A 21,925-nucleotide genomic window follows, 5' to 3' on the forward strand; every position below is an offset into this window, starting at 1 on the left:
TTAGGGTGAAACTATTGGCTAGAATTAAATCGTGAGGGGAAAATAATAAACTAGCCAATAGTTCTTCTAGAAGTATGCAAAAATAGTTCCCCTAGAAGTAAATTGAATGGGGGCAAATAATCAGCTAGCCAAAAGTTCCCCCTAAAAGTAAATTAAGAGGGGGGCAAATAATCAGCTAGCCAACAATTTACTCTAAAATGTAGAAGGGCAAAGAATCAGCTAGTCAATTCTTTCCCATGGGAATAAAATAACTACATGAAACACGAGGGGAATCAGCTAGCCTATTCCTTGTGCGTGAAACTGTAGCTGATTCTTTCTCTGGGAGACCTTTCAGCAGGGGGTAAGAATTGGCTGTTACATAAGTATATGATCTTTTAATAAGACTTTGATCATGCAAGAAATACTTGAACAAGTACATTAATGAGTTTTAATTTTTTTTTATTACATGTAATAACAGTTAATGGTAGATTAAACATTCATTAGTTCACATAATCAGATAGTGGGATTGTTGCAGTTTTAGTACACTTGAAATTATTTCATGATTTTTTTCTGTCATATATAAGTTTTTTTTCATTATGTATGTATATAGATTACTCTTACAAAGTTGAAATAAAAGATGTTGTGGTTATTGCATGGCTATAGGCCAATATGGCCAATACTAAACATACATTGTTCCACACGATCTAGAAATGTCTCAAAATCTGTTCACAAAACAAATTTATAAACATGCGTGTTTCAATCAAAATTCTAATTGCATGCATGTGTATAAGCTGCAAAAAAAAAACCCCAAAACCCAAAAAACAACTTCTGTGCTAAATTACTTTACAAACTTAAATTTTCAAAATTTAGTTAGTTCAAGTGATGATTTATCTACCATATAATTCTCACAAGTGCATAAATTAATTCTCACATGTGCAATAATTTATCAGTCTTATTTCTGGGTTGTAAACTCTCAGGTTTGTGATTGGAGACTGATGGTTTTAAGTCTTCGCAATATGAGGCAAAATCTTATTAAATTATTCGGACATACATGTATTAAAAGATGCCTAAGATACATAATACAGCTTTAGCAGGTAGAAAACAATGTATCTTTTAGTTCTTATTTAAATAAAATGAAACAAAAAATGCAAATACATGTACAATACTTAACTTTTAATTTGTATCAGTCTAACAACCTGTATGTCACACAGTATATTCTGATACCAAAATTTCTGACAAATCATAGTATTCATACTCATGCTATAACACATCTTCATACAATGATCTAGACAGATAACACGATCAGAATTAGCACCGTAGATTAGACACATCAAACTCATGGCTAGCTGCATAGTAACAATAATTATCATAATTTCATCCACTCGATCATTCTTGTATTGTATAAGAGTTTAAAATTACATCACCATCCACACTCTAAACTTCATAGTCATGTAAACCGATACAGAGTCTAAGGGCTTAGTATTGATACAGATCTTGAACATTTCCATACTTAAAATGCTTACAGATAACAATCACATATGTTTGATTCCAAAATATAAATATGAAAATCAACATACATTTGTAAAACAAGATACAAAACAAATCAATCTGATTAAAATACAGATCCCCATTATAGTGTAACGTAGTGTATAATGGGGATCTGTATTTTAATCAGATTGCAAACAAATAAAGAAACATATTTGCAGCAATCAAAATTTGCTGTTCTGTAGCAGAATAAAGATGAGTAAAACAGATCTTAAATCAGTATGAACATGGGTGACAGCCTTTGAATCCCTGCATGGTGTTGAAGATAATCATCAAATTTCGGTAGACATGAAAGTGCATATTAAATTGGCATATTGTGGTTAGGTATCCATGGTGACACCATTTAAGCATTGAACGTCTTTCAATTGGTGCACTTCATTGAATTTGCACGACAATTATGATGTCACAATGATAATGACATCAAAATAAGTAGTTGTAGTCCACGATATGAATGTACATGCTTGGTTAGGTTACTTATTGGGACTCCAGTATTATTTTGTGAGTGAAACCCGCATCGTTTTCTCTGATAAACTTTTATGATGTTACCCTTGCAAAAACATGACATCACAATCAAAACCCAGTAACTACCCACAAGGGCAGATAACTCTGTAATATGCAAATATGGTATATATATTATAAATATCTTGCTATCTCAATGAGACTGACGTCACCTCCATGTATTTTTACTAGCTGTTTTACTATTGGTACTGCGAGAGTTGGGTCTCTGGTATTCCACATACCCAGCTTTTTTGTCCTGTTTCTCCAAAACTTTGGCAATATATTGGTCCTGTTTGCGCTGAATTTCAGCATCACTAAGTTTCTTTTTATAACTCATTTGTTGCTGCTTTAATTTCTTTTCCAACTGTTGAATTTCTTGTTCTTTTGAACTTAATTCCTCATCCTTCTTTTGAACTTCTTCAGTTATTTCTGAAACCAAAAAGTTAAGCAAACAATTTTTGACATTTACAGTCCTAAATATACAGTATAAACAACTCAATTCACAATATCTTTTCATTACAAGCAGTCCATGGGCTTGAATGAAGGTCAACAGCAACTGTTTGACAACCTACATGTAAGTAGCATGCTACAGACTAAACGTTTGGGCTCTGGGTGTGTCTTGGTAATTGAAATGCTCTTCAAATACTTTAGTTTATTTGACCTCTGTGATCTATTTAATAGAAGTCGTGGTCTTTTATTTGAACAAACTTTGTACCCCTTCATTTCAGCTTACTATAGAACCAGTTTCAGTTCTCTTGGGTTCTTGGTTATTGCAAAGAAGTGGTTTCAAGATGTTACACAATTTGACTCCTATTGCCTTATAATAAGCAGTCTGCGACTTCACAGCCAGACTAGTGCCAGTTGTAATGAACTTATCCGATTGGACTAGTGGCTCCCCATTCAAATAATATCGTTATATGCTACATTTACAAGTGCGGTGGTCAATTGCATTTTTCAACACATTTTGAGTACATTCTTAAAGCGATTATTTCAATTGGGATGCAACATTTTGTGAGAATTTGTTTTCGGAAAAGCATCCAGACTGCAATTTGGGTAAAAAATTATAAACTGATCAAGACTGAATTTCAAGTGCTGAAGCAAACGGCTGGACACTTAATTTGGACTAGTGATTAAAAAGTCAGCCTAGTAAAATTTTGAGGTTTACTAGTCCAAATGACTAGCAGCGAAAATAATTAGCATCACAGACTGTTAATAAGGTCAAATAAAGTCACATGTAAATGGTAAAGCATTTGTGCCCAGACCCCAGTTTAAATTATGACATGGGAGATCCATGATCAATTCCTGGACAGGGCACTACCATACTGTATTCGCTGTAATTAGTGCCCCTCCCCCTGTGAGCACCCCTCGAGCTCTCTAGAGTTTGAATTTGTATAAGCGCTCACATCCCATGGATTTAATGATGTTTTACAACATGTTGTCCCTCAGCATTGTATCCCATATTACATGAAACTGCAAGTCTTTTACATGGGAATCATGACATGATCATTTGTCTCAAAGGATAAAAGATATATATATATGTATATATATATACATAAAAAGAAAACACAACTATAAAACAGGGGTTTGAATTCTGAAGACCGGCATGAGCCGAGAAAGCGCTAGGGAGGAAAAAAACTGTTTTATAGTTGTGTGTTTTTTTATGTATATGGAAACCATCACATGGACACGGTTCTTTTTTACTTATATATATATATATATATATACAAGTTTACTGTAACAAATTAATGTACCATGAGTACAGAAACATGTACGAGAGATGGAAGAAAGGCGATTTGAATAACCCACCATCTGATGATGGTTGGCTAAAAATATGGCTGATTTTTTTCAACCATAAATTTACATTTTGGATCATTAATAAGCGCCCTCTTTGTTTCATTTAAGTGCCCTAGGCACTAATTACAGTAAATATGGTATATGTCATATAGAAAGTTCAATCTCACCTGAACACTTGTCACTCAGTAGAGCAGTTTTGGATGTCTCTTCTACTGCTTTCTTTTGTAGAGATCCGAACCTATAACAGATAGAATCAATACTGTAGATATTTTCACCCATCACCATCCAGTCATCATACAAATATGAATATTTGATACATGTATGCAAAATCTGAAGAAATATTTTGTTTTACTCTTTTCATTACTATAGTCTAGCAGAATCACTGATTATACTCATACATGTACGAGGTTTTTTTTTGATGGAATATGTTGACTCGAAGAGAAGAATAAATGAAATCAAGCTAAAGACAACAATGTTGAGAATGCTTTACCGCAGTTTTTCAGGTAACAAATTATGAACTATTTTCTCCCTAACCAAAATCAAACTTCCAGAAAGCATCAGTCATGCATTTAAGCTGTAAGCAGAAACATATCAAATTAAAATTCTTTGATCTTATTGATGGTTTATTACCAGATAATATTTTATAAAAGGATAGATATACATGTAACTGTAACACTGTAACATAATTTTAATTGTGATAATACATTTGTAACTGATAAATGGAAGATTCCTTTATTTACTAACGCTTTTTCAAATGCTGCCTTTTCCCTCTGCAGTTGTTTTTTCAGTACTTCTACTTCGCCCCAGGCAAACTCCAACTTGTCCTCGACTTCATGCAGTTGTCCCTGAGTCTGGATGTGGCGTAGCTTCTCTTGCTGTAATCAGACAATTAAATAGTAATCTGTGAATATAGAAAAAGAATATCTGTGTATTCTATCAACTTTCGTCTCCTTTCTTTTTTTCTTTTTTTTTTTAACTTGCTTTTATATATTCAAAACCAAAATTGTGCAATGCATTTGTATATTTGAAAATTGCTTGGCCTCATCCTTTGTACACCCAGGAATAACTTTAATACTTTGTTAAACTGAAAGTATTTAAAAGTGATTGTTGGCTAAACATTCTACATAAAGATTCCAACATCTTATCCTTTGAATATACTTTTATCTCAAAGTTTTACAATGAACCACAGTTCCACTTATTAGTCTTAATCCATCCATGTAATATTGATGTATTTTAAATTGCCACATATGGTAGTTTGACAATAAAAAAGAAACTATTTTTTTTTTGCAATGAGATTCAGTTGAAAACTAGAATTATGTCTGTTAGACATTAAGTGTTCGCTATATACTTCCTAGCCTAATTTCCGCTATGTAATCATCCTCTACAACAGGTGTACGTAGCACTTTCGCTCATTATCCTTGGGACTATTGCAAGGAGATGGTTTATGCCCTTGGTGCATTGAAATAAATACTTTCCTTTACTTCATCAGAACTTTAAATGTGAAATTACTTTGAAGTTCCCTGTTACATAAAAGTGTGTTTATTATCATATTGATATTGATACGATACACTTGTTTCGCTGTTCAAAATAGTCATCCCCTAGAACACCGTGGAGTCTCTGTGCATGTGGTGACTTACCTGTGTCATGCTTGAACGCCTCTCTGGGGTACATAGATCTAGAGCTCAGACTGATATTTTATAATGTGTTTTTATTCTGTTTCTCTTACGGAAAGCTATGTAATTTTATAATTATTAATAAGAACTGCAGCAAATGCGGTAAATGGTCACAGGGTTTAGTAAGCGATAGCGCAACGTACACCTAGGACATAGGATGATGTGAAATAAATTAAATATGTGGCTGGTACTAAAAGTTATCCGTTTCGTCACTTTCTTTTATTGACTATATAAACCTGAATTGCATTGTATTGTTCCGGAAGTTTCCAAAGTCGATCAGATGCTTAAAATATCGTGACCAATGCAAGAGTTTGTATGATACGCCGCTTATACACAAAACAAATGTGTTTAGCACTGTGTAATGTCATTGTTGTAAATTTATAGTAGATTATCGCTGTCAAGTATATCTTAATATATGTTTGTGAATGTTTGGTGTCACTAATCATGGCGAAATCTATTAAACGCTATAAGACACTGACTTCCAGTATGGCGTGCACAGTTGGATCTGCGCAAAACGGATTACACAGACTCTACACACAAACAAGAGATCCCAGAGGGATCTTGGCGCCCACCAAAGAATGATCTACGTCTGACAATAGAAAGAAGGATCTTTTCTCTGCTTTCAAACTTTTACTACATATTACTACATATGAAATTTGAGAAAGATCTTTTCAGTACTTTCTGAGATATATAACACTAACAAACTTCAATTGTCAAAAACCTGTTGGCCATCTTGTTGACCGATCGGTCCCAAAATGCAATATGCAGGTCCTAGGAGAACCTGCATATAAAATTTGAGACAGATCACTTTAGTACTTTCTGAGAAATAGCGTTAACAAACTTCAATTATCAAAATTCAAAATGGTGGCCTGTCGGCCATCTTGTTGACCGATTCCGTCCCAAAAGAACATGCATAACTAGGGTCCTAGGGAACCTGCATATGAAATTTGAAACATATCCCTTTAGTATTTTCTGAGAAATAGCGGTAACAAACTTACACTATCAAAATCCAAGATGGCAGCCTGGCGGCCATCTTGTTGACCGATCCGTCCCAAAATGCAATATGCACAACTAGGGCCCTAGGGGAATCTACATGTGAAATTTGAGAGAGATCCCTTCAGTACTTTCTGAGAAATAGCGGTAACAAACTTTAAATATCAAAATCAAAGATGGCGGCCTGGCGGCCATCTTTGTGATCGTTCGGTCCTAAAATGCAATATGCACAACTAGGGCCCTAGGGGAACCTACATGTGAAATTTGAGAGAGATCCCTTCGGCCCTTTCTGAGAAATAGCGGTAACAAGAAATGTTAACGGACGGAAGGACGGACGGACGGAAGGACGGATGGACGGAAGGATGGACGACGGACCACGGACAAAAAACAATTTGAATAGCCCACCATCTGATGATGGTGGGCTAAAAAAGAAAATAATAGTACGAGTACTCTCGCACTAAAAAAGTAAACAAATTAACACGAAGAACATATATTAAAGGTATTACCTATACATTGTTTGAAGACAAATACAAATATAGATGGTTTCCGATATATTTCTGTTTTTAGGAATGAGGGGTATTTGACAAATAGCAGTTCAAGCTATCAAGGATTTTGTTACATAGATCATATATACCGGGATACAGGAACGGTCTGGACTACGCTATCAGTCGATTAAGTGGGGTATTTGAGGAAAGCGAGTATGAGCGAGAGGGGTTACACTGTTTTGATATAATATTTAAAATTGAATGATATCCTTTACATTTCAAACATCTGACACAAAGACAAAAGCTTTCATATGAATTTTAAATGTCATCATGCAAGTATGTTGATTTTGACATTGAAGAAAACCTTTGATATTGAATTTGTCAGAAATGAGAAAAAGTATACCTCGAGTTCATTTTGGAGAGCTTCATACTTTTCTCTTGGAATATAGTCTTCATGTAAAGTTTTCTGAAATTGAAAAATAAAACGTTTCAAAGTATTCCAACTATTTTCTACTATTGTTTGTATAAGTAAATTACATTTATAGTAGTAATACACAAAGAACTGTGCACAGTTGTTAGTTTTCATATAACAAATTATGTAAACTTTATACTGCATATTTAAGAAATCAGTATAGAAGGATAAAGGTTTTACTGTAAACAATGATACATGTACACAAATATGTCAATATCAAATGAGTTTAATAATAAAGTACTGTAATGTATCTTCTAGAATTTACAACAATACATGCATCAGGTATATACTAAGTCTTCATCACTTTGTATATTTACACAAGAGATCCCAGAGGGATCTTGGCGCCCACCAAAGAATGATCTACGTCTGACAATGGAAAGAGGGATCTTTTCTCTGCTTTTCAAACTTTTACTTCATATTACTATATATGAAATTTGAGCAAGATCCTTTGAATACTTTCTGAGATATATAACACTAACAAACTTCAATTATCAAAAACAAAGATGGCGGCCTGTTCATCGATCAGTCCCAAAATGCAATATGCACAACTAGGGCCCTAGGGGAACCTTACATACAAAATTTGAGAAGTTCCCTTCAGCCCTTTCTAAGAAATAGCAGACGGAAGGACGGATGGATAAGGACGGACAACGGACAACGGACGAAAAGCGATTTGAATAGCTCACCATCTGATGATGGTGGGCTAAAAATGTAAGAAATTTCTTTTTTACAAGCTTTCAGTTGGTTTATACACAAAAGGTATATTATCAAGATCTAACACTTTACAAGAACTAATTCTTTATATATCATAATTGCACTAGTAATAATTAAGTTTTGTAAACCAATAAAAATGTGATGCTACAGAATTCTATATTTTCACACTAGTAAATGCACTTGTATAACAACATCAGTACTGTATACCGACTTAGTAATAAGACAGACTAGAGTGAATTAGGATATATGATACCTCAAGTTGTTTGAGCTCGGAATCATACACATCTCTCGGCAGGAAGCTTTCCCTCATTGTAGTTTCTTGTAGTGTTATCTGTAATTTGGAAAAATAGATACAAAGATTAAAGACATTTTGTTTATAAATGTAAAATGCAATGTCATTGTTCCAAAGTAAGATTTTTAAACAATTATCTGGTTAATTCTTATAGATTTGAGCAAATCCCTTATAACCAATAATTTTTACATGGAACTATCAATTGATATAACTTTATACATTATTACTCAAAAGCAGACAAACTTCTTCTTCCTTAGCAAGTGCATACATTTACTACTGTTAGAGTTAAGTTTATAAATGAAATGGTGCAACTTCATTGTCACAGATGTCTTAAAAGTCACAATTTTTAATTTGTTTCCTATTAAAAATAATGGTAAACTCGTTCATCTAGACCATGTGGCATTTGCACTGAATGTCAGCTAATGACTTTAAACTGTGTAGTCAATGCAATAAGGAGCACATGTACAGACAGTTGTTATCTTACAACGAAGCGAGACAATGAAAATCAATATATACATATATATATATACATATAGTTCATGAACAATGATATATATAGTCTTAAATCTGGTGTAACTTGTAAGGTAATCTGAAAATGATAACGCCCTTTTTTGATAAAATGTTTAAAAAAAATTGCTTTCAATTCACAGAATCCTGTATTTGGCATATTGGGCACAACCCTGCATATGGGTATCAGTAGACAGTTACCCATTTGAGTTATCAAAAAGTTACCTAAGTGTAGGATTCTGTGAAAGAACAAGAGGCCCAGAGGGCCTGTATCGCTCACCTGGTTTGTAATGTCAAGTCATGTTCTGAATACAGGTTCATTGTTTCTTATCTGAAGGAATTTGAATATTTACCTCTTATTTCCCTATTGGGCCCTGCTTCTCCTGCCCCAGGGGGTCAGAGCCAAAATTTATATACAAGTTCTGTTCCCCTTCCCCCAAGGATGTTTGTGGCAAAATTTGGCTACAATCAATGCAGAATTTTAGGACAAGTAGCGATTTATAGGATTTACCTCTATTTCCCCTATTGGACCCCGCCCCTCCTGTCTGGGTGGGTGGTGGGGGGGGGGGGGGGAGCCAAAATTTAATACAAGTTCTCTTTTCCTTCCCCCAAGGATGTTTGTGGCCAAATCTGGTTACAATACATGCGGAACTCTAGGAAAAGTAGGCTGTGGATTGTCTAACATGTGGCGATCCGATCCGATCCACGATTCAGGGTTGACGATTCACAGATCGGACCACGAATCACCAGTTAGATACAAGCAAAAGATTCAATTGCAGTAAAACTGTTTTTATTGATAAATCAATAATGGTCTTATATATTGATAAATGTTTGATTGATAATAAAACCAATTTTAGCAGTTTTACATTCCTTATACATTAAGCAATAGAGTTACGGGTGAAGTACAGGTAGGATTCAGTCACTGTAACTGTAAAAAAATCAAATCATTTGAATTTTGAAATAAACGTCATCTCAAAAATACTACTGCACATCAATTACGGCATGAATCAAAGTCAAACCATCTGTGAACAGGTACACTGTAATTACATTATAATGGTAAGTCATAAAACACCATATCAAAACATTTCATTGTTACTTTTATTTTGGTCAAATACAGAAAAACATTGAAATTAAGAAAACAAAAATTAAAATCCTATAAGAGTAGTTACAATTTACTTTGGTTCTAGGACTATAGTTTTTATTTCTAATCAGGTGATTTATGATTTTGACTCATAATTAGCCTAACTTTCGTTTTTGACATGGGGTTCACATCTTACAGTACTCATTTGCCTAATATAATATATTCGTGTTTTTACATATTTTCCGACCCGTAATGAAAACGAAATCGATAATAATCTTTTACATCTCTAGAAGTCAATAATTATGTTTTATCATTATTATTTTATGAAGAATTCACAACATTGCATCGAAGCGTGGGTACAAAAATAACATGTTGCTAGCTTTACATTACGCAGCTCATGTGTACTTCCGGTCTACTTCAAAGTGAAAACATCAATGATATTCAGACTTTAGTGTACATTCCTTCACATTTTTGAGCTATGACAGCAATAAAGAAGGTACTATTTTTTTTGCTTTTGAAAGATCGCGATCCACAAATATCAGGAGTAACGAATATTCGTATCCGATCTTTCTCAATAATTCGTGAATACTCGAGTACTCGGATACTCGTTACAGCCCTAAGGAAAAGTAGTGATTTATAGGATTTACCTCTATTTCCCATATTGGGCTCCGCCCCTCCTGCCCCGGGGGGTCAAAGCCAAAATTTATACAAGTTCTGTTCCCCTTCCCCCAAGGATGTTTGTGGCCAAATTTGGTTACAATCTATGCAGAACTCTAAGACAAGTAGCGATTTATAGGATTTACCTCTATTTCCCATATTGGGCTCCGCCCCTCCTGCCCCGAGGGGTCAAAGCCAAAATTTATACAAGTTCTGTTCCCCTTCCCCCAAGGATGTTTGTGGCCAAATTTGGTTACAATCCATGTAGAATTCTAGGACAAAGTAGTGATTTATAGGATTTACCTCTATTTCCCATATTGGGTTCCGCCCCTCCTGCCCCGGGGGGTCAAAGCCAAAATTTATACAAGTTCTGTTCCCCTTCCCCCAAGGATGTTTGTGGCCAAATTTGGTTACAATCCATGTAGAACTCTAGGACAAAGTAGTGATTTTTAGGATTTACCTCTATTTCCCATTTTGGGCCCCGTCCCTCCTGCCCCGGGGGGGTCAGAGCCAAAATTTATACAAGTTCTGTTCCCCTTCCCCCAAGGATGTTTGTGCCCAAATTTGGTTACAATCTATGCAGAACTCTAAGACAAGTAGCGATTTATAGGATTTACCTCTATTTCCCCTATTGGACCCCGCCCCTCCTGCCCCCCGGGAGGGGGGGGGGGGGGTCAGAGCCAAAATTATTAAATAAAACTCTGTGTATTCTATACACACTCCACTCTGTGTATTCTACCAATCAGAAGGCAGTCTTCCCATGACTACTGATTAGTCCAAAGGATTATTATTCAATGAATAAGGAATTTATGAATGGAAGTTTATGAATGAAATGGTTCAAGAGGTCACCACTAGATGTCATTGTAGGGCAAGTCCTACTAATCAACAGTTAGCCGGATAGCAATAATACAAACGCTATACGCGTTGTATTAAAAAGGTGGGCAATACGCCGATGCCCAACATGTTTTGGTAACTGTTACATGTTCAAATGCTATTCTCATACTGTTATAAATATATGACAAAAAAACCTAAAACTAGTAAGTTAAAACTAAACAAGAGGCCCAGAGGGCCTGTATCGCTCACCTGGTTTGTAAGTAATGTTCTGAATATAAGTTCATTGTTTCTTTTCTGAAGAAATTTGGATATTTACCTCTAATTCCCCTATTGGGCCCCACTCTTTCTCCTCCAGGGGGGTCAAAGCCAAAATTTATACGAATTCTGTTAACCCCAAGGATGTATCTGGCCAAATTTGGTTACAATCCATGCAGAACTCTAAGACAAGTAGAATTTTTAGGATTTACCTCTATTTCCCCTATTGGGACCCCGCCCTTCCTGCCCCCGGGGGGGTCAATGCCAAAATTTATACAAGTTCTGTTCCCCTTCCCCCAAGGATGTTTCTGGCCAAATTTGGTTACAATCCATGCAGAACTCTAGGACAAGTAGCGATTTATAGGATTTACCTCTATTTCCCCTATTGGGCCCCATCCCTCCTGCCCCAAGGGGGTCAGAGCCAAAATTTATACAAGTTCTGTTCCCCTTCCCCCAAGGATGTTTGTGGCCAAATTTGGTTACAATCCATGCAGAACTCTAGGACAAGTAGCGATTTATAGGATTTACCTCTATTTCCCCAATTGGGCCCCATACCTCCTGCCCATGGGGGGGGTCAGAGCCAAAATTTATACAAGTTCTGTTCCCCTTCCCCCAAGGATGTTTCTGGCCAAATTTGGTTACAATCCATGCAGAACTCTATGACTAGTAGCGATTTAAAGGAAATGTTGACGGACGGACGGACGGACGGACGACGACAACGGACGGACGGACGACGGACGCCGCGCCATGACATAAGCTCACCGGCCCTTCGGGCCAGGTGAGCTAAAAATATCAAGCAAACAGTAAATGTTATTAAAGATTAGATGCATTAGGCTAATTAACTGCTGTACCACATGTGCACAGTGACAGGCTGTAACAGGTTCTCATAGCTGTTGTTTAAAATTTTGAGTTAAACATTTTCCCCATTTTGGTGTAAATAAGTGCTTACGTCTTGCTGAAGTTTGTTGATCGTCACATCTTGTAAAAAGATCACGTCTCTCATCTGATTTCGGACGAGAACGTCCGTAGGAACAGAGTCATTCTCAGGGCTACTGCCCGCATCTCTCTCCGCCATCGTTTAAAAATGAAGTTCCGAGTATTGTGTTGACAATGTCAAGGTCAACTCCATAATAGCAACATTAAGCCCAAGATCGAAGTGTTCCGAAAGGATTGCAGAACATAAAAGATTTACGCAATAGGTCCTACCTTTCAAAAGTCAAAATGACAAGCACAGGGAAATGGACCGATGGAGTGGAAGGTATTCTTTTGGACATAACTGGAGTCTTATACGAAAGTGGAGAGTCAGAAGCTATAACGGGATCAGTAGAGGCCGTAAAGAGGCAAGTTTTAGACTTGGTTGGACTGAGTACAAAAGTTATGTAGTATAACGTTCTACTTTCACTTTCACCACCGTCAGCTAACTAACTGTCAACTTAGGAGGTTCAGTTAGAATTACATTTTAATTATACCTGATGGGCTTTGTACAAATTGTATGACATCTTAAACATCTGATTGACAGTTGACGGCTACTTGACAGATGTTGCCCCCAAACATAGTGCTAGAGGAAACTCAAAAAAACTTTACCCCCCAACATTCAACATCAACACTGAGGAAAAACTATTTTACTGTGCGAACTGTCAGAATTTGGAACTCTCTTCCAGAATCTGTTATATCATCATCTAATATAAACTGTTTTTAAAAATAATTTAGACAAATTCTGGGAAAACCAAGACCTACTCTATAATTATAGAGCAGAGTTGTCATTATAACTGTGTTAACAATATAAACATGAACACCTTGAAATTATCAACATGGAAATCGAAACATTTCTTAAAAACTTAACTAACGAAACTTTATAGAATATTACCTGCAATGCTACATGTACATTATATACTGTATCATGTATGTATTTATTGTATGATTATGAGTCCAGTGTAGAGGACCTCAATCCTGTACTGGAAAATAAACTTAACTTAAAACTTAACTTAACTTGACACTAAAATATACATGTACAATGTCATACAATTTGTACAAAGCTTACACCTTGGAGTACACTTCGTTTAAACTTAAGTTGTAGTGCACTACTTTCAAACAGCATGCAGGTAAACTAATAGTGAACTACGTCTAGTCATACATGTAATGGGCCGTGTCATTGCACATATGCACTTGAGTTAGTTACATGTTGACATGTATCTTGTCTCAGCAGTCTTATAATTAACATCATTACATGTAGCTATTCAGACTCATTTAAGGACTATATTGGGCTTGATTATGTCAGTTGTACACAGATGTAAGCAGAATACATGAAATGAGACATTTAACTTCAGAATTCCAACTATTAACTCACCATATCTCTGAAATCAAGTCAAGAATGTAATGATGTTGTCAAAAATGAATATATACTCTAATTTACATGTAGTTTTAAACTTAATTAAAATCAAATTCCAGAAATGTACAAATTCTAAGACACCACTATATGTTATGGTCTAAAATGTTGATAATTTTTTTTTATCAAAATGCACTAGCTTGTTCATTCATTTGAAAATGTGCAAACATGTAATTTTATGTAAACTGTTTATGTATTTTTTTTCAAAATGAAGATTTTTCATACACATTGTAACATTGTTCTGTATCCTGATTTTTGTGTGTTAATATTTATTACTTTACATCAAGGATGGATGTCTTGCATATAAAATAAACCTAGCTTGATGCATGTTCGTGAATATTTTTTTTAAATTGACATGTGAATGCATTTTCAAACATATGCTTCTTAAGACATCATCATGGCCACTTGATCATGGGCTCCCTTACTTAAACCCAAACCTACAGATATATGTTTTGTATACATCCCTGTTTCGCCACACTGAAACACTAATTCTGCCCTCTGTTTATACATATAACTAACATTGATCCCCGCCCAGGTATGTAGAGGTGTTGTTTATACATATACAGGTATACATATGTATTGACATGTGAATGCATTTTCAAACATATGCTTCTTAAGACATCATCATGGCCACTTGATCATGGGCTCCCTTACTTAAACCCAAACCTACATATATATGTTTTGTATACATCCCTGTTTCGCCACACTGAAACACTAATTCTGCCCTCTGTTTATACATATAACTAACATTGATCCCCGCCCAGGTATGTAGAGGTGTTGTTTTACAATTACATATGTATTGACATGTGAATGCATTTTCAAACATATGCTTCTTAAGACATCATCATGGCCACTTATCATGGCTCCCTTACTTGCACATATACGTATATATGTTTTGTATCCATCCTTAAGTTTACAACTTATTGGAATTGTGCAAAATACGCACATATATATACAATCACATAGTAATTAGTACAATATCATAGACAAGTTACAAATGTACTATACATTGAAATCAAAATGTGTATTATATAAAGGCTACATAAATTACAGGTTAAGTATACAACATTAAAATAACTGTACTGAAATTATTGGAGGCGGGATCGTATTTTCATGGCCTCAAATATAAATTTTGCTAATTTACGTATATCACTTATATTTTCGCAACATAATAATTGTATCAACTTGTACATAGATGGTTTACGCCAATAAAAAGGTTTTACATATTTCTTTCTTAAATCATGATAATTAATACATATTAAAATAAAATGATATTCGTCTTCCACATCTAAATTGCTAAACCAGGGCACAATCTTTGTTCTCTAGCATGTATATAGACATATATATGTAGAGGTGTTGTTGTTTATACATATACATGTAACTAACATCCCCGCCTAGGTATGCACAGGTGTTGTTTATACATATACATATAACTAACATCCCCGCCCAGGTATGTACAGGTGTTGTTTTACATATACATGTACAACATACAGGTAGGGGTTTGTTATATACTAACATCCCCGCACAGGTATGTAGAGGTGTTGTTTATACATATACATGTAACTAACATCCCCGCCCAGGTATGTACAGGTGTAGTAAAGGATATAAAGGTACATTCAGATGCCATATAGTTTGCTATTGAATATCTATTTATAAGTTCTAAATTAATTCTTATTGAATGAGACAACCTATATATATATATATATATGGCAATTATAGTTTAACTCTAAATATATATCATAACATATCCTGCTTTAAAGGGGAAAAAAGCACAAAATACAAATGTAGGATATGATATACCCCGGTAAAAAGATTTACCATATTTTATAGTTATCATAGAACTGAACTCTAACTGATCTGCATGGTTATTATAACTGATGAAATTTTCTGTATTCAAACTACATTTCAAAGAAAGACTACCATAATAGCATTAGGTCAAAATTAGGTGACAAACATATTTTATACATGAAATCTAGAAAAGTAATCTACTTTTGAAAAGGCTTCAAACGTTTGAAGATATATATATATTTATGATATATGTAATAGATCAACATTGAAAAGACAGAATTAAATTGTATAACATCAAACATTTGCTAAATAAAGTTATTAAATAAAACTTTACTTAATGAAATTAGTCTCATATAATGAACAAAAAGAACTGTTTGGAATAACGTCACTGTGCACACACTTGTGACCCTATTATATATACATGTATATTACTGTCATCAAAGATGGATGCCGGCGAAATCGGTAGTTTCGATTTTTGGCTGATTTTGATGGTTTAAGATGCACACAATCATGTACCTGTACCATACCGTATTTGACCCAATAAGCGTCCAGGGCCCTTAAGAAATTGATAAAAATGAAAAGGTGCTAATAAGTCGAAATTATTGCAAATCTATACTGTTTTATGTAATTTTGGTCCTTATTTATGCATGGGAAAATGAAATTGAGGCCTCAAAAAGGGGGAGAGGCGCTTATAGGGACATGGGCGCTTATTGGGACGAATACGTAATTATATTTTGTTTAGGTTCTCATTTACCATGAATCTTAGAATCAGGAAATTTTACTCAAAACCTTCATATTGGTAAAAGGTTGCCATTGATTAAGTTTTTTTTTTTTTTTTTTAATTTCCTAACCTTCATGTTATATATTTTATGTGATTCGTAAATATCCATGAAATGCAGTCGGTTTGATCCCAGGTAGCAAATGAGTGATTTAATTATTACCATTATAACACAATTCAAGTAACGTATGTCATCTGGAGTGGACATGGAGAATCCTGCCTTTCTCACAAATAAAAATGAAATGTTCATTGCCAGAAGTGAGCTGATGTCAAGGGTATTATGCCGTTGACATTTAAAAAAAACTTTCTTATATGAATCTAGCTAAGAGTAATGTATATTGTTTGTTTTATAGACTGAAGGAGGCTGGACTACCAGTTCGGTTCTGTACCAATGAGACAACTACTACGAGGCAGGTGTTAGTAGACAAGTTGAACCGTTTTGGGTTTGATATCAAATCAGAGGAAGTATTTGCACCCATCCCAGCCATGTGTCAAGTCCTCAAAGAAAGAAATCTACGTCCACATCTACTTATTAGTCGAAGCAAGTATTACCTAGTAATATATTGATGCGATATTTCCCTACTTCGGAAGTGTCATAACAAAATCATGACCTTAGGGGTCAATTAAAAATGAATCTCCCAGATAGATTCATGAATTGGCCCTTGGATTGAGATTTTCTAACACTCTAGGTTTATAATTATGAAAGTCCAACAAGAGATTTTTTCTCAGAAAGTACTAAAGGGATCTGTCTCAAATTTCATGTACAGGTTCCCCTAGGGGTTTAATTTGCATTTTGGGACTGATCGGTCAACAAGATGACCGACAGGCAACCATCTTGGATTTTAATCATTGAAGTTTGTTACCGCTATTTCCCAGAAAGTGCTAAAGGATTCTTCTCAAATTCGCATATGGGTTCCCCTAGGGCCCTAGTTGTGCATATTGCAATTGGGACCGATAGGTCAACAAAATAGCTGACCGGCCGCCATCTTGAATTTTGATAGTTACCGCTATTTCTCGGAAATTACTGAAGGGGTCTCTCTTAAATTATATACGTAGGTTCCCCTTTGGGCCTAGTTGTGCATAATGCTTTTTAGGACTGATCGATCTGCAAGTTGAGCTACCAGCTGCCATCTTGGATTTTTTTGTTGAAGTTCATTACCGTTATTCTCAGAAAATACTGAAGCGATCTGTCTCAAATTTTCAATGTAATATGTTTGAAAAAGATTGAAAAGCAGAGAAAAGATCCATCTTTCCAATGTCAGACATAGGTCATTCTGTGTTGGGCACCAAGATTCCTCTGGGATCTCTTGTTTTGGTTGGATGCAATATCCAAGATGGCCACCACAGCCATCATCTTGAAAACACATTTCAAAGTTCTTCTCAAGGTCTAGCTATCAGTGCGCTTTGGCTGAAACTTACCTGAAATGATCCTGACATGGTGACATGGACCTGACAAAGTGTTGCTATTTTTTTTTTCAATCCAAAATCCAAGATGGCTTTTACAGACACCATCTTGAAAACACATTTTGAACTTCTTCTTAGGGTTACTGGTGTAATTTGACTGAATCTTCCCAGAAATGATCATGGCATGGTCCTGACAAAGTGTTGTTACGTCTCGGTTGATCACAAATCGCAGATGGCCACCATGACACCATATCTAATTAATTTCCCATAGGACTGTTGCCAGTGTACGTAGTAGATGACCATTAAGGCCCTTGGGCCTCTTGTTACGTCATATGATTCTTACAGTTGATATTTTATTGTTATTGACAGATGCCTCAGCTGACTTCAGTGGCGTGCCAACAGACAATTCTAACTGTGTGGTACTAGGGGATGCCGTAGACGAGTTCTCCTATGCAAACTTAAACAAAGCTTTCCAGATATTGATCTCTTTAGACAAACCCATCCTCTTCTCTTTAGGCAAAGGGTATGATCATGATCTTCGTAATGCAGCTGTTGATTTTTTCAAGCTTATTGATATATTCCAGTTTATAATTGATAAGTTCATGATTCCATGATAAGATGTCAATTGAATGTCTCTTCAAAAACACTTACCTTGATCATCAAACCTTCAAAATGATGATTTTTTGACAAAATGAAAGCATTTATTGAGTAGATATTATTATTTTCATGTAACAAAGGTACACCTATAATGAATTAATTTATATTTATACACATATATCAGACCAGTTTCTATTTGTTGGACAGGAGATACTACAAAGATGGAAAGGACTTGGCCTTAGATGTTGGATCATTCTGTCGTGCATTAGAGGTAATTATGGATGGATAAAATAAAATAAAAGTGAATTTTTTTATCAAACAAGACATTACCATATTTTATCTCAATTTGACTCCACCAAGAGAAGCATCCTCGATACTCCAGGGGTTCTGATCACTTATGATCTTTACACCCCTGGACCATCTCATAGTAAAATTAGAGGCAACAGAACAGGTAATTTAGCCGTCTGATGTACATTGAAAGAGACATATAACGGTACACTGTGGTTGACTGTGTGACTTTGATGTTAGACGTCGCTCTCTCTGTAGTCTTCAAAGGAAACCTTTGCTAACCTGTGATTGGTTCAGATGTTTTCCGCTGAGCTGCCTTCAATTTTTACTTTGAGTTAGTCCAGGGGTGTAGAGATCATAAGTGATCGAAACCCCTTGAGTATCGAGGATGCCAGAGAATAAATAAAGGTCAAAAGTGGTGATGATGGTGGGATGTGTGTTGTTTTATTTGCAGGCAATCTGCCTGATAAGTAACATAATGCGTGGTAGTTCTATTATGTCACCATCTTTGATTTGAATCTCTTTGATTGTAACAGTTGTAATATTTGTCAGTCAGATGTTACATACATGTAGTTGTCTTAATAAACACATTAATTCGTCCATCAGTATTTGTATAATCTATGTTTAGAAAAGCCATTGGCAATCTGATTAAAATCAGCTGTTTGATACTCCACTAACTTCGTGTTTGTAGCGGAGCACGAAGTTAGCGGAGTATCAAACAGCTGATTTTAATCAGATTGAGCTATTGGGGTCATGCTTTTCTCATCTTATTTTATTGTAAAATTACTGCACATGTTGATCCTAAACATCGTGCATATCGACATTCTACCACCCAGAAATTGGCAAAAGCCACTATGCACCAACCCATCGATGTATGTCATTGGCTCACATGCGGTCAGTCAGTGTGATGATTAGTGTACCGTTGTATTTGCTACGTTTCCATAGTATGCATGTACAACAACACAAAAACAAATTTACATTTCACGTAATTGTGTATTTCGTTATTGTAACGTGTAACCGAATACAATATATTTCTCTTTTTAGTAAAATTATTTAAAAAAAAAAAAAAAAGGAATGGAGAGGGTGAAAGCTAGAACATTCCTAATATTTGAATTAACTATACAGCGGCATATTTATTTAGAAATAGTACATATATCGATAAAAAAAGAAAATAAAGGATAATAGAAGCATTTCGTTACACCATACTACGTTTGTAAATTATCTCGTTATATCGTTTTGGACGGAATCGCTGAGGCTTCGCATATAGCTAGAGATTACTTCTCATATAGCTAGAGGTTATTTCTCTGATGGTGACAGCTGCTTCATAGTCAACGTTGCGAATATTTGCATTAAGCTCAGTTTCTGACAAAGTGAAGGAGCTATACCATTAAAATAAATATGTTAACTTATTACATTAAACATGGAATTTCTTGATTAAAACATCGCATTGTGAAAATAACGCTTTAGGTTTAGGTCAGTTTCTGACAAAGTTTGGTTGTGACGCAGCTCATTACATATTGCAATTGCGTAAAAATATACTAGCAATATCACAACGTGTGTTGTTAAATAAATCACATATGATTACGTATTTTTTGAGGGTAAACACTAAGTCTTACTGATTGCGTTATTGTATTATGTAGATTTGAACGTTTTTATGATATTTTTCATGATGATAGGTCATAAGGGAGGTTCTTGATATCCATAATACATACAAGTACTAGAATTATAAACTAGTCGTTACTTTAACAAAGTATTCTATAGCAGAACTAGAACTTTCCTTGTATTAAGACATTGTTTCACATGTTCAGCACAACAGTAAATCAACTAAAACAGGGTCTACATACGTTTGTGGATTATCGTATTACAGTAGACATAATGTCAGTCTCTCTTTAATCTTTGGCGCGTGCTGCACACATCTACGTCATATGCTCTCACGTGCATTGTTTATGGGTGGTATCATATTGATAATTCTCTGTATACTTTGATGACATAAACAATACACATACATTCCTGATGTAATGTCAGACTATAGCTATGTGATTGCACGCACATGCATGCCGAAGGATATTTACTGGAAGGCGAACTGTGTTAAGGAATAAATGAACTTAACTGGGCCCAGTTTAACGAACATTCCTTAACTTTAGGAGTTCCATAACTTAAAATTATCCTTAAGAAAGCACTACAGAAGGTATGGAAAGCTCCTTAACTTAACATTTTTTTTCTTAATTTCTGTAATGCTTTCCTATGTGGAATTTTAATTTAAGGAATTCCTGAAAGTTAAAGAATGCTACTGAAACTGAACTATGATTGACAGTTTCGGGAACATTCTACATGAAATTAATGTCATTTTACCACATATGACAGAGATTATCAATGACTCTCCATCAAATTAGTTAAAGGAAGCTGTTTTGTTCTCAATATTGTTGCTGTGGCTATTGATTACGCCATCATCATCTAGGTTTGTTTTTATTATTGTTGATTTTATTTCATATAAATTGTCCCATACTTATATCTGCCGTTAGAAAAGAATTATACTTTGCCTTCTTGAGAGATTTTTAATACCTTATATGCTTCAATTATACATGCATATCAATCTCACGGCCATATTTGTTGGTGAAAAAGTTGAGTGTGGATCTGTGATGTTTTACAGACATTTATATTTTATCAGCATGTTTGCAGAAACAAATCAGTGCATTTTCCTAAAACAAAGCAAACTCTATTTTTTTCCGACAATAATAGATTGGCAGCCTAGCTTCAGGAATATTAAAGGAGAATTGCGTTTTCCCCCATATTTTTTTGAAAGCATAAATCATTCAATGTTTCAGGAGGTGTGCTCAAAGCTTTGACATAGGTAAAACAAAAAGTAAATATATAGCTGTAAAAAAAACCAAAAGACTCTCAGGTAAGT

At 35.1% G+C, this 21,925-nt stretch overlaps 2 protein-coding genes across 2 annotated transcripts; one reads left to right on the forward strand and one right to left on the reverse strand.

The window, feature by feature from the left end:
* Positions 1–427: 427 nt before the first annotated feature.
* Positions 428–12,922, reverse strand: LOC138334837 (spermatogenesis-associated protein 24-like). The gene is made up of 6 exons (XM_069283603.1): positions 12,726–12,922; positions 8,404–8,481; positions 7,371–7,433; positions 4,561–4,691; positions 3,984–4,054; positions 428–2,451 (listed from the first exon to the last, which is right to left on the reverse strand). The coding sequence occupies exons 1-6, from the start codon at positions 12,849–12,851 to the stop codon at positions 2,192–2,194; spliced, it is 729 nt and encodes a 242-aa protein (XP_069139704.1). The 5' UTR covers positions 12,852–12,922; the 3' UTR covers positions 428–2,191.
* Positions 12,923–12,930: 8 nt separating this feature from the next.
* On the forward strand, positions 12,931–19,018 carry LOC138334425 (phospholysine phosphohistidine inorganic pyrophosphate phosphatase-like). Its single transcript, XM_069283090.1, has 4 exons — positions 12,931–13,116; positions 17,082–17,269; positions 18,502–18,655; positions 18,937–19,018. The coding sequence occupies exons 1-4, from the start codon at positions 12,998–13,000 to the stop codon at positions 19,016–19,018; spliced, it is 543 nt and encodes a 180-aa protein (XP_069139191.1). The 5' UTR covers positions 12,931–12,997.
* Positions 19,019–21,925: the final 2,907 nt, after the last annotated feature.

Source organism: Argopecten irradians, chromosome 11 (assembly GCF_041381155.1).
Source record: "Argopecten irradians isolate NY chromosome 11, Ai_NY, whole genome shotgun sequence".
Classification (NCBI taxonomy): domain Eukaryota; kingdom Metazoa; phylum Mollusca; class Bivalvia; order Pectinida; family Pectinidae; genus Argopecten; species Argopecten irradians.